At 42.8% G+C, this 14,200-nt stretch overlaps 1 protein-coding gene across 1 annotated transcript; it reads left to right on the top strand.

Annotated features, from left to right (window-relative positions):
• The first annotated feature begins 661 nt into the window (after positions 1 to 661).
• LOC140819829 (delta(3,5)-Delta(2,4)-dienoyl-CoA isomerase, peroxisomal-like) lies at positions 662 to 3,103 on the top strand. Its single transcript, XM_073180066.1, has 2 exons — positions 662 to 1,360; positions 2,676 to 3,103. Exons 1-2 carry the CDS (start codon positions 721 to 723, stop codon positions 2,864 to 2,866), a joined length of 831 nt encoding a protein of 276 aa, XP_073036167.1. The 5' UTR covers positions 662 to 720; the 3' UTR covers positions 2,867 to 3,103.
• The last annotated feature ends 11,097 nt before the right edge of the window (positions 3,104 to 14,200 follow it).

The raw sequence follows: 14,200 nt of genomic DNA, 5'->3' as shown, positions 1-14,200 counted from the left end.
TTATCCAAGAGTGAAACAGAATTTATTATGTAGAATAATTTATAAGATTAAATGATTATTTAATATTATGATGTATAATATCATCATAATATTAAATTTGTATTTATTTTACTTTTTTTTTTTTTTTTTCCAATCATCCATTTAAAATATTATATATATTGATGACCAGAGAATCCACGTTCGCTAATCTTTGGGACACATTGAGCAAACATCCAGAATAATAAAATAACTTGTAAACTACGCTCATCATCCAAATCAAACATAGCAAGTCCTATGTGACAAATTTATCCGAAAAATGTTGATAAGAGATCGAACTTCTGATAATTGATCAAATGTTAACACGTTTCACTAACTCAAACACTTTATTGGACTTCCAAATAAGTGATCTATAATTCATTTTATGAATCAAACAATGTCATATTTTTTAACAAGAAACTGTTAAAATTTATGATTTAATAGACCCTATCCTTTGATAATACCTCAAATATTGATTCTACATTTGAATTTTTTATGTCATTGTTATAATATATATTTTGTAAAAGAAAAGAGAATATCAAGTATATTTATAAAAAATACTAGAACCTAAACTCGAATATTGAATAATTCTAAGGTCTAAACTGAAATTTATTGAAGGTGTAAATTGATATTTCTTCGTCTCTGCATCTTCTTCCTGGATAAATGGTGTCGAGTTTCCTATCCTCTGTGAATCAAACATAGGAGATGGAAAAGCAATACAAATCCATCATAATCAAGCAACGATCCCCAGATTCCAGAGTTTTCTACATCTACCTCAACAACCCTTCACGCGGCAACGCCCTCTCCCCCGATTTCTTCACCGAGTTCCCCGACGCCGTAGCCTCACTGGATCAAAACCCGGATGTATCCGTGATCATTCTCGCGGGATTCGGGAAACACTTCTGCTCCGGCATCGAACTTGAGACCCTGAACTCAAAAGCCGATTCAACCGAGTCCACGGGCCCCGGACGCGCGGCGGAGAAACTCCGACGGGAGATAAAGGTGATGCAACGCGCTGTTAACGCGATTGAGGAGTGCAGGAAGCCTGTGATTGCTTTGATCCACGGGGCGTGCCTTGGGGGAGGAGTTGATATAGCCGCCGCCTGTGATATCAGGTACTGTATAGAAAGCGCCTTTTTTTCGGTGAAGGAGGTGGATATGGGTCTAGCGGCGGATCTGGGGTCCTTGCAGAGGCTTCCCAGAATTGTTGGGTTCGGCAACGCCATGGAACTCGCATTGACGGGTCGGAGGTTCACGGGTTTGGAGGCCAAGGAGTTAGGATTGGTGACTCGGGTTTTCGGTACAAAGCAAGATATGGACCAGGGAGTTGAATCCATTGCTGAGGGTTAGTTTTTTCTTTCTTGTTTCTCAGCTGTTTTCTTGATTTTGTAGTGTGTTATGCTTCTATATTAGGCCATCAAGATGAATGTCATTGTTTACCCGCTAATTCGGCATCATGACACGAAGAAATTGTGTTGGAACCTATTGACTATTTAAGATGGCCAAAGACATCCATCAACATGTTTAAATAATTGTACACTGCTCAGGGTTTTCTGAGACATAGGTCTTTAGTTGGAGCTACGCAGGGGCTCGTGATAAGCTTTTATTTTTAAAAGAAAAAATGTGGTTTGGGCATCTCGACTCAGGAAGTTCGCATATTCTGCTGTATTGTCTTTTATTATAAGTTTCAATGTCTATAAGGTGGTGCTGATCTTGGAAGTTTCAATTGAACTTGAGGTGACATTCATTGTTGAAAATGGAATTGTGGAACTCGGAGTTACCAGCAATATGCTATTATACGCGATAACTGATTTTTATGGGAACTGCTAAAAAGGATTGAATATTGATCTCCATGAGTGTAGGCAAGCATTCATGAAACACATAACTCAAGTCCTATTTGAAATGGGCTAGATGATTGTTGACTTTAGTTGGGTGTATCGGTGTTGCCGACAAAGGGGTTCATCCCTTGCTCTTTGCTTCTTATATTTCTTTGTCATGTGATGACTTGACATCTAACCTTTAAAAGTTCACGGAGTTGACTTGAACTAGATCTATGATTTATTTTCTATATATTTTCCCATTAATAATTAATAGTCATGTGATGATTTGTCTGGCTGAGGATCCCACAGCCATCTTAAATTTTCTGTTGCTTCGACTTACTTAGTATGCTTGAAGCTTTGTATACTAGAGAAAATTGATTATGTACATTGAAATCAATGCTTTTTCCTTGATGCTGAATTGCAAGATCTGTCGCGCCATAATTGCAGTGAATAGTCATCAGGCATAACTGAGATGTGTGCATAATCTTGAAGGTCTTATGTTGTGTTATGTTGGAGGAAATAATTAACCGTTCTTTCTGATAGAGATGTGATCTTTTGTTATCTAACCCCCCTTAAAAAACCGAAAGAAACTCGTGCAGCAAGATTTCTTGATACTCGTATAACTCGAACGACTCCCAATTTGCGCAAAGGAAAAGTTTTGTCTGATTTTGCTTATAGATTGGCCTTTACCCCATCTTGTTTGTCTCATTTTACATCATCCATTTTGAGTCATAATGATCAGTCCAGTTATTTGACTTTTGGTTTAACAAGTAGTGGTGGCTCAAGTGTTTTGTGAAGTTGTACAACATGGTTTATACGTTTGATTTTTCATTTTGATAGAAATCGCCGCAATGTCTCCTATTGCCGTGGTTGGGACGAAGAGAGTGTTGCTACAGAGCAGGGATCTGACAGTAGATCAAGCTCTGGACTATGTCGCGACATGGAACGCTGCCGCGCTTCAATCTAAAGATTTAGGAGAAGCAATTGCAGCTCATGTACACAAGAGAAAACCTGTATTTGCCAAACTTTGAAATGTATATCGGGAATGCAAAATTCTGGAGGTCTCCTTGGACATAGAACATGAATCTTATCGCCATAACTAGATCGAGCAATAATTGTATGCAATGTGATTACATGTTATAGAAGGTCAAGATTCAGGTTGTCTATGTCATAAGGCACATGTATGTCATTGGAAAAATAATTTTATATATGTATTTTATGTAAATGTGTATCGATAAAATACGAAGACATCTTGATTTATCCATCAAGCGTAGAATCATCAAATCGACATTTTGGTACGATGGTACTCAAATTACATCGTGGCATCTCATTAATTTTTGTAATTATGATAATCAAATTAATTATAAAAAAGGTAAAAATTTGTGTGAGAAGATCTCACGAGTCGTATTTTGTGAGACGAATCTCTTATCAGGGTCATCAATGAAAAAATATTTTTTTTTATACTAAAGTATTATTTTTTATTGTGAATATGAGTATGGTTGATTCGTCTTATAGATAAAGATTCGTAAGATCGTCTCACAAGAGATATAATCTTGTAAAAAATTGTATAATCACACAACACTTGTGTTGGAATTTTTTTTTTTTCAAAAGTAGCATGCACACCACCTAAGGTAGGGGCATGTGTGTGTGAAGCAATTCAATAAAAATGTCCTTTTGGTTCATTTTACCACAAGCCCAATACGTAGAAGCCCAATCCAGAGGATCGATCCCCTGGACGCGACCACACCCAATCGAGTCTCCACTCCGTCTTATCTGTAGACTACTACAGATGCACGCTGACGTTTACTTTCCCCTCTCTCACTACCGTAAAAACACACGCGAACACGCACACATGGCAGCGGAGCCACCGCCGCCGCTGGATGTCCTAGTTTCTACCACTCCTCCGACCGCCACTTCTGCCGCCATGTCGCCAGATGTAAATCCATTGGACCACCATCCCACCATCGCCAATGAGCCAACCGGCCCCAAGGTCCCAAATAACCCCTCCAAGCGGCAGCGCCGCCCCAGCGTCCGCCTGGGCGAGATAGGCGGAGACCCACCTTTAGATTTCCATCGCCGCCGCCCCGCCAAAGCCTGGAGATTTCACAAAGACCCATCCTTCGCGGCCAAAACTTCAAAAACCCGCCCCCTGACAAACCTCGTCAACGGCGGCGACCTGAATTTCCAAGATTTCCCAGGGCCCTCCGAGGATTTTGTCGACTTCACGTACCGCAAGCCGAAAAGCAATAAGCCCACCAAAAGGGTTCGCACCAATTGGAATAAATTCGACTCGATCACCATTGCCAATGGTGGTGGCAGAGAGGGAGCAATAATTGAGACCTCAAATGCTTTTCAAGAAGAAACTTACCACAACGAGAATAACGAAGAGTTGGGAGATTTCGAGATGAAGGGGTCGGAGAGTCCTTTGTTAAAAGATCAGAGTCCAGTCGATTCGGCGGAGAACATGGGAATCCAATACTGGGATCACCAGAGGACAGGCGGCGGAGTTCGAGTTTCGGAGAGCAATGGAGTAGTTCACGAAGAGGTTAACTCACCGGAGCAGCAACATAATGAAGGGAATTTAGGGGTCCGAGAGTGGTTAAATGGACTGGGATTGGGGAGATATGCGCCAGTATTCGAAATACACGAGGTGGATGACGAGGTTTTACCAATGTTAACGTTAGAGGATCTCAAAGATATGGGGATCAATGCCGTAGGTTCCCGGAGGAAAATATACTCCGCAGTACTCAAACTGCGGAAACTGCGGAAATGATTTTGGCTATGTGATCTTATGTTTGCTTTAACTTTGTTCGTTTTTGTTTCTTGATTTAGCAACCAAAACAATAATGGTATATGTTTGTTTTGTCAACGTACTTCTGCTTGTAGATTTGTTTACTCTGGGTTCATATGTATTGCTAGATGTTTGTGAAATATGTGCAACAGCATCTGCAAAGGAGTTGGAACAGAGAGGAAAATTTGTGACTTTTCAAGTACATGAATCGATGGAGGAATTTAATTGGGTTTGAGGCTTATGGAAACTAATGAGTTGATAAAGATTCCATCTAATTGTGTGTGAGTACTGAGTAGTAATTGTCCAGTTGAGATTTATGTCACCAATAATGGTGGCAGGCTCAAATACCATCATGAAAGTGACGGTATCGGTTTACATCTCTAAGAACAATTTCTCCGTGTCTGAACGATGATATGAACTTAAACGCTGCATGGAAATCGGAGCGTATTCGTAGGTTCTTGATTATCGAATCGGGCTTTCTGGTGGCATTCTGGTAAGAGCAAAGGCTAAAGCTATTCTTTCACTGTGTAGCCACAGGAGGCGGCCCTTTTCATCCTCTTTCGCATCAAGCAAAGTAACACCATGATCAGGAGCATAAACTCCTCTCTTGCATCTAACGTTACCATTCAAGCATTCCGTGAATCAGTTTTGTCTTCATGTGAATCATCTCCAACTGCAGAATAGTGTACTATCCCCCGGCTCTCAATCCAGCTGAGTCCCGGTTCTTTCTTTATTAGCTTCTTCTTCACGTCTTTCCTCACCAGAGCAACAAGATTCCATCTTTTTGCAGTGGCGTATATGTTTGGCAGTAGCACATAGCTTATTCGTCTTGTGGTTCCAGCTGGGAAAATTGATAAATTGGACTTATAAATTTGTATTTTTGTTTTTGGTCCTATATCTTTGATACATTTTTGTTACCCCATTAGGATCCGGGTAATAGTCAGGATCGGTTTCAAGAGCATCCGGGTAGAACTCCCCTTCCCGGGCAGAGTGGTGTTGTCCGCAATTCTTTAATATTAACTCGGGCCCTCATAGAGTTGGCCGGGTGCTTCTCACCTGGCCGAGTTAAGTTCCCGGTTATTTTACCACTCGAGCAACCTCGAGAATAGCGCTACCTCGATAAGTGAACCACACTCGAGTGTGATCATTACAGGCAATCCAATCTGTCAGAACAACTTGAGTTTGGAGTGTCCGAGAAGTCATCAGAAGCTAGCATGGTAAACCGACTTAGTAGATGACACGGAAACCGAGGTAACTACCCATTCCTCTCCTATAAATAGCATGTATTAATGCCATTTAATGATCCGGAAATAAAAAAGAAAAGAAAAACCTTTGAACTTTAAGCACTCTACGTATTTTTCCTCAAATATTGCTCGAAGCTCATCATCTTACAATTTGCTGACTTTATCATCGGAGTGGCTACGTCGGAAACTCCTCCGGCGCCCATTCACGAGTTCTTTTTATTTGTTTGCAGGTGTTGTTCAAGCCATTGTCTTCGTTTAAAATTCCCAAACATTATAAATTATTGATCTGATCCGTTGGAGCTCCTTACCCGGCTTATCCATTTCAACAGGATCATATCATTGGCGCCGTCTGTGGGAAATATATTGAGCTCGAGACGTTGATATGGCTCGCACTAGGAGAACAGAGCAAAATAATTCCCGGGCCCAGGGGGACGGGGGACAATCTTCAAGACAAGTGGGTGTTAATAACACCGAGCAGAATCTCGTAACTATGACCCGTGAAGAGTTGAAAAAAATGATGGCCGACGCGATAGCTCAAGCTATGGGCAACAAAGAAGTTTCTCGACACAACATGCCGCCCGAGCAAGAGCAGGAGCAAGAGCAAGAGCAGGAGCAGGAGCAAGAGCAGGAGCGGAGGGAGGAGGAGGAAGTGAGTGGAGGTAACATGGATTATAGTGTCGGATCAAAAGCTCCGACTACAGCAGAAGAGTTGAGAGAGTTAAAGCAAAAGATGAGGATCCTAGAGGGACAGTTGGAGAGCCGTACCGCCGCCCGGGTCGTTGCCAAAGGGTGCCCGTTTGCTGATGTTATTGTTCGGGAGCCTCTTCCCGGGAATTTCAAGTCTGCCAAAATAAAAGATTATGATGGCAATTTGAACCCGGAGGAGCATCTCGCCAGGTTCGAAAACATGGCCATGCTGCACTGCTACACTGACCGAATCAAGTGCAAGGTATTCTTAACAACTCTGGTGGACTCCGCCCAGAGATGGTTTGAGGGTTTGCCCCCTCAAAGTGTGCATTCTTTAGAGATTTCCAAAAAGTATTCCTACACCATTTCAGTAGCAGCAAGAAATACAAAAAGACTGCTTTTAGTCTTTTTGAGGTGAAGCAGAGCCCGGAGGAGAGTTTGGGGGCTTATATCAAAAGGTTCAACAGGGTAGCCCTAGACGTCTCATCTTGTGCCGGCGAGACTAAGACTACAGCCTTCACTCAGGGTTTGAGGGAGGGGGAATTCTTCAAATCATTAACGAAAAAGGTACCCGGGGATTTTGAGGACCTGTTATCCCCGGGCAGAAAAGTACATAAATATGGAGGAAGCCCAGAAGCAGAAGAGGGAAGCCGTGAGGAAAGAAAGAGGAGACCGGACATCTAAGCCCGAGGAAAGGGGGCAAAAGAGGAGCAATCCAGGGCATTTCTCCCATCATGTACCTTTGAAGATTGCCCGAGAGAGGGAGGTGCAGGAGTGTAGTAGAGATTTGGCCCCGGATCATCAGCTGTCCCGGCCAGAGAAAAAGGGATTTTGTGCTCTTCACAAGTTGGGCTACCATAACACCGAGGATTGCAAAGTTCTGAAGGGAAATTATGTTGCGCCTTCTCTCCCAAAGCCCATTATCAATACCCAGATGACTAGGTTGCCGCCATGGACATCCCGGCAGCCCGGATCTAGTTCCCAGGGAGGAGGTGTCAGAAGCAATCCTAGGATCGAGCCCGGAAGGAGAAGGGGGCCTGAGCCTGAGCAAAGAAAGAAGTCACCCCCGGTTGTAGGGACGATTAAAATGATATCTGGAGGCTCTACTGATGGAGACTCTAACCGGGCGAGGAATTCAAGGAGTAGGAGAGAATGTTTGGAGGTGGAAGGATCAAGGAAGAGTGAGGCAATCATCAGTTTCGGCCCGGAGGACCTAAGAGGGGTGAATCTACCCCACAATGATGCCCTGGTGATCCAAGCCCGAGTGGCGAATTATGATATTCTGCGGGTCTTCGTGGACTCAGGCAGTTCTGTGAACGTAATTTTTAAGGATGCTTTTGAGCAGATGGATTTACAGGGCTATCACCTGGAAACAGTGGAAACCGCTCTTTTTGGCTTCGCCGGGCACGTGGTTTATCCGGAGGGGGAAATTATTTTACCTCTAACTTTGGGTTCTCATGATCTCAAAAGAACAGTGATGACTTCTTTCACTATGGTGGACTCCCCATCATCTTATAACATCATCCTTGGGAGGCCAGCCATGAATGAGTTGAGGGCTGTAGCGTCTACGTACCACCAGAAAATAAAATTTCCTGTGGGAGCAAGGGTAGGAGAAGTCCGGGGAGATCAACCCTCTTCTCGAAAGTGTTATGTAGAAGCGGTCTGGGCAGATCACAGCAGATCTAAGAAGGAGAAGAAGAGGGCTAAGATAGGTGGGACAGGAGGAAGGATAGTGGAGGAAGGGGAGATACACTTTGTGGCAGAGGAAGAGCAGGAGGTTGTGGAAATAGGGTCAGGCCAGCAAATCCGGGTGGCTCGGGATCTCAGCATGACCACCCGGGTGAGTTTAATTAAATGTTTAAAAACTAACATCCATGTGTTTGCCTGGTCCCAACAGGAGCTTACGGGGATTTCTCCCTTTATATCGGAGCATCATTTAAACATCCTCCCAGGGTCTCACCCCATAAAACAAAAAAGAGGCACTTTGGTGCTGAAAAGGATAAAGTCATATCAGAGCAAGTAAAGGAGCTCCTGAAGGCGGGTGATCGAGCAAAACTTGCACTATGAATTCCCCAAGAAAATATGATTTTGTATGCTCAAAATGTAATCGCAAGTGCACGATGTCAAGTAATAGTATAGTGTATATGAATACGAGTATCGTTCCACTGGAGACTGTATTTAACAATTATTATTTTAGTTATTAAAACTTTAGCGACGAAATTTGATTGTTTGTTTTATGACTAATAAAATTCAAGAAAATTTAATTAAACAAGATCAAAGATTAATTGATGAAATATGAATGCTAAATCAATGGATTAAATTTCAAATGATAAAAGAATTTGTTAGGAATTCTGGTTCACCTACCCCTTATTAATTTATTAATTCGTTCGGTTGTGTTCTACGCTTCCGACAGGATTTCCTATTCAATTGAACACACTCTCTCGAGCTATGTCAAACTAATTCACTCAATGAAGTAATTAAATGTCTTTAATTATTTATCAAGAATGAATCGCATTTCGATTAATGAAACCCCCTAGTTTTCGACCCTAAGGACTATGACTATCGGCACGTATCCAATTTCATATATCTATGCAAATTGTAGATCCGCGAATTACACCACTCGATCCTATCACTAGTTTTTTCTCTCGAACTCACTCGTGATATAAAATAGTCGTTAAAGTTAGCTACGCTCAACGACACAATGAAAATCGTAGAATAATCAAGAATAAATCACAAACCGACATATAAATTAACCAACTAAAAGTTCGGGGTAGGATCCCCTTTAATCCCAACAAATAATTGAAGTTAGCTACTAGAATTCATAATTAAAATAAGCAAAACAATGTTTAAACAAAGGAAATTAAACTAGAAATATTAGACGTGACGAAATCTGCGAAGAACGATGCCCGGAAACCGTTGAATCTTCAATCCAAGTGCAAAAGCTCTCCCCAAAATCCTTTGTGCTCTCAAAATTATGTCTCAATCCCCCAAAAATCGGCCAAGCCACCTTTTCATATCATTCTCCTCTCCAAAATAAGGTAAGGAATCGCACACAATATTTTGCCAAAAATAGATGGCGCTCGGGCGGTAGAAAACTACCGCTCGAGCGCCACACTCTCTGTAATTAACCTCGTAACATGCAGCATTCGCGCTCGGGCGGTAGAAAACTACCGCTCGAGCGCCGACTCTTCTGTATTTTTTCTTTTGGTGATCACTGCTCGCGCTCGGGCGGTAGAAAACTACCGCCCGAGCGCCAAACTCCCTGTAAATTTCCTCGGATTCTCACCTCCCGCGCTTGGGCGGTAAAAACCTACCGCTCGAGCGCCGACCTTCCTGCACTTCAGTTTCTTGAGTTGGCACTTTGGTTCCAATTTTTTTGGTTTTCCGGCTCCTTTTCCTGCAAATTCATCATGCCCAAGTGAGACATAATCAAAAGCAATTAATTACTAAAAAATGAACAAAAAGTAAATGAAATGCATGCATGCACAATGTAAACACAATTGAAACTAATGCAATAAACACGTAAAAACACCCCCTATCAACCCCCTCATACTAACCTTTTGCTTGCCCTCAAGAAAAACAGGTTAAAGCACGAGACTCTAAACAAACACAACAAAAGTAAAAGACTCAAACAAAAACTAACCCACACAATTAAATGTCGATGGCGAGTTGACACGTTTATGCTCATGCCTCAGTTTACTTTCCCAATACCACTCATAATCAAGTCAAGTCGCAAACGAATACTCATTCTCATCTTCACATGAATATCGACACTAATTTGAACGTGTGTGTGTGTCATGATGGGTCTAGTCATTCGTACGTCAAATAGATCAATCATCAAATCATGCGTGTCACTCAATCAACACTTCAATACAAGTTTCACTAGCATGCATCCCCGTGTCCATTTATCACTAGTCCCTAAATTGAACTTTATTCAACTTTTAAGTGCAGATAAGGGTGTTGAAAAGAAGGAAAATAAGCTCAAGTGGCTAAAAGTTGGGAGTACACCGATCATTTTCATTGTGCAATCGTCAAGACTTATCGTCTGACTTTCCTCATCTCCTTACATCTCCAACTTTTAGCCTAGGAATAGAATTTCATTCCTTTTATTTCGGCTCCCCACTCACCTTACATCTCCAACTTTATTCTTTTTTTTTTTTTGTTTTTTTTTTTAATGCACAATTTTCACACATGTACTCCCTCGGCTAAGAATATAATATGACTTTGGATTACAGCCGGTTGGAAGTATGATCTTTTAATTAGTGCATTGGAACGGAGGTAAATATAGAGTTCAAGGCAAATCAACTTTTCTCATTCAAGGTCCCAATTAGCGACTTATTTTCACGGGTTTACATGCTAAATCAACTCATAAATGATGTCTTTCAAGTTAACCACACAAAACCTTCAAATTTCGCCATTATTCCTACAAAATTCTAGTCCCCACACATGTGTGCTCAAAAAGTTCAAACTTGAGCCACAATTCATGTTTTAACAATCAAGAGTACCGTTGATGATATGATCCAATCAATACTTTGGTGTACTATCCTATCCAACCTCATCATTGGCTCATAAATTATGTCTTCTCACCATAAACGACACAAAACATGCAACAAATTAAACATAATAATCTACCCACCCCCTCATACTAGAGTTGTGCAATGCCCTCATTGCACAAAACGAACAAACACTAACAACAAAAAACTCGTGAATATAAATGCAAACACAGAAATGCAAACACAAATATGCAAACACAAATGCAGACTAAATAAGCAAGAAAGCTAATAAACATGCTAGATGGAAACAATGATAAGAAAGAAAAACAGCAAAGCGGTAAAGGAAAAAAAATTGCGAAGTAGGGGAGACAGTAAACTCCCCTGATCAGTGCTCCTCCTCATCCTGGTCTGGTGGTTGCACTCCTGTGCCTTCCCCATGCTGAGAATAATCATACTGGAACTGGAATGGGGGAGGAGGTAGTGGAGATGGTGTGATGGTCGATGGGTCAACGCCCCCGTGCACCAGCAAAGAGCGCATCATAGAGTCAATGTGCGATAGGTGGTCCGTGACATACAAGTTAAACTGACTCTGATGTGCCTGGAAGGCGAGATTCTCATCCATTTTGTCATTCTGCGTTCGCCTGCGGGGTTGTGGTGGGAGGCGTTGTGGTACGGCAGTGCTGGATCCACCCGCATCCTCCGCTCGAGAGGGAAAGTCCGCCCGTCTCTTTGCCCTCTTCCGCTGTTCGTCCTCCCGGCAAATTGGCTTCATCGGTTGAAGCCATTCCTCGTCGTCCCTGAAGTGCACCCCGGCCCGGGCACATAATTCGGAAATGATAGTCGGGAAGAATAGAGCTATGTGGCTGTTGTGGGTGCTTAGAGTGATTTGCGAGTTGATAAGTTTCCCCACATCGATGTCATATCCTCGGTGCAACGCAAAAAGTAACACCGCACGCTCCTTTTGCACCTCGCTTTTGTGCGAGACAGGCATCATCCGCCGGGCCACAAACAAGTACCACAAGGCCATATCCGCCCTCAAGTATTTCTCATCGAAGCAGCTCGGTGATCCACCCAATGGTTTCCACATTGCACCCGGGTGGCACAAACTCTCGATAATCAGATTGTAGTCGGGACTAACCATCAGTGCCTGGAAAGCAGAGTCATCTACCTCGGCCGTTTCCAGGAGGGCGTTAATCGTGGTCGATCGAACGGCACAAGCTTGCCCCTAACAAATGCCCTCCCATCAGTGCGCTCGACGGCATTGGCGTAGAATTCTCTAACTACCGATACCACTAGCCGCTTTAGGTTGTTCACTAAATTTCTCCCATCCCCTTCTTTCTAAGTCCACCAAAGGTGGCAGATATCGATCCTCAAAAGTCCGACGAAATCCCCTCTCGGTGATGGGGTTTTGGTGAATTTTAGCGTGGTCATATCTAGCCCGAGCCTCCACACTCACAAAACGTGTTCTATCAAAAGCGGAAGACGACGAAGAAGAGCCGAGGTTACCTTTTTGTCTTTTAGGAGCCATAGGAGTGGAGGGATGGAAGAGGAAGACGATGGCCGGAGCAAAGACCCGATTGATGAACTAGGCGTGTGTTCCTACGAAGAAGAGTCGCCTTGCCGAGGTTGGGAGAAGAAATCGACCACCTGCACACAAAAATTGAAGGAGATAGTGAAGAAGAATTAGGGATTTTTGGGGTTGGGGCGTGCAGAAAATGAAAGGGGGAAAGGGGATCTGCGACTTAAAAGGCAGTCGTGCTCGAGCGGTAAAAAGTTACCGCTCGAGCGCCGAGTCCTCGGGAAAAATTTTTGAGAGGCAGATGTTCGCGCTCGAGCGGTAAAATATTACCGCCCGAGCGCCAAGCTCTCTGGACTTCTGTATTAGCTTCGCGCTCGAGCGGTAATAAATTACCGCCCGAGCGCCGAGTTCTCGGGAAAAAATTCACATTCCACCTTTTTTTTTTTTATATATATATACAACAACAGTAAAACAAAATATGCTGACACGAACGAAAAAGAAAAGTAAATTAAATGCAAGAGAAGGGAAAAGAAGTAAGTTCTCAATTTATCGTCGAGAGCTAGACTGTCGGTCTGTCTCAGTTCGGCGTGTCTTGGAACCGAGTGATTCCAAGTTGCGGCTCAATTGTGCCACCCATGTAGTGCTTCAGTCGCTGGGCATTGACCGTAAATGCCCCATCCTTCCCATCTTTCAATTCTACAGCTCCCGATGGATAAACTTTCGAGATCACGAATGGACCGGACCATCGTGACTTCAATTTCCCGGGAAATAGTCGCAACCGGGAGTTGTAGAGTAGGACACTTTCGCCTTCTTTGAATTCTCTCTCGATGATCCTCTTATCATGAGCCTTCTTTGTTTTCTCTTTGTATGACAATGCAAGATCATAGGCCAGATTTCGGAACTCCTCCAATTGATCTAGTTGAAGCAACCGTCGTTCACCTGCATCAGTAAAGTTAAAGTTTAGTGCTTTGGTTGCCCAATATGCGCGATGCTCTAACTCTACAGGTAAGTGACATGCTTTACCAAACAATAATCTGTACGGTGTCGTGCCTATTGGTGTTTTGAAAGCAGTCCTATATGCCCAAAGAGCATCATCTAATCTCACCGACCAATCCTTCCTACTGACACCTACCACCTTCTCCAAAATTCGCTTTATCTCTCGGTTAGACACCTCAACTTGCCCACTCGTCTGGGGGTGATAAGGGGTAGAGATCTTATGTGTGACACCATATTTGCTTAAAAGTTTTTCAAAGAGTTTGTTGCAAAAATGAGTGCCACCATCACTAATGATTGCTCGTGGTGTTCCAAAGCGGTTAAAAATGTTTTTCTTCAAAAATTTTAGAACCACTTGAGCATCATTAGTGGCGTATGCTTCCGCCTCTACCCACTTAGACACATAATCCACCGCCACCAAAATGTATTTTTTCGTGAAAGAACTGGGAAACGGTCCCATGAAATCTATTCCCCACACATCAAAAACCTCACACTCAATGATATTATTTAAAGGCATTTCGTGACGGTTAGAGATGTTACATGTCCGTTGGCATTTATCACATGCTAGCACATAAGAACGAGCATCTTTAAAGAGGGTTGGCCAATAAAAGCCACATTCGAGTACCTTAGATGCCGTC

The sequence above is a fragment of the Primulina eburnea genome, chromosome 18 (assembly GCF_022965805.1).
Source record: "Primulina eburnea isolate SZY01 chromosome 18, ASM2296580v1, whole genome shotgun sequence".
Classification (NCBI taxonomy): domain Eukaryota; kingdom Viridiplantae; phylum Streptophyta; class Magnoliopsida; order Lamiales; family Gesneriaceae; genus Primulina; species Primulina eburnea.
Note: the sequence above shows the minus strand (reverse complement) of the source record. Positions and strands in the feature narration are given on the sequence as shown.

Coding starts and splice junctions, on each gene's coding strand:
- LOC140819829 (XM_073180066.1), top strand. CDS start 721: ATGGAAAAGCAATACAAATCCATCATAATCAAGCAACGATCCCCAGAT. Junction 1,361..2,675: donor AGTTGAATCCATTGCTGAGG/GTTAGTTTTTTC, acceptor TCATTTTGATAG/AAATCGCCGCAATGTCTCCT.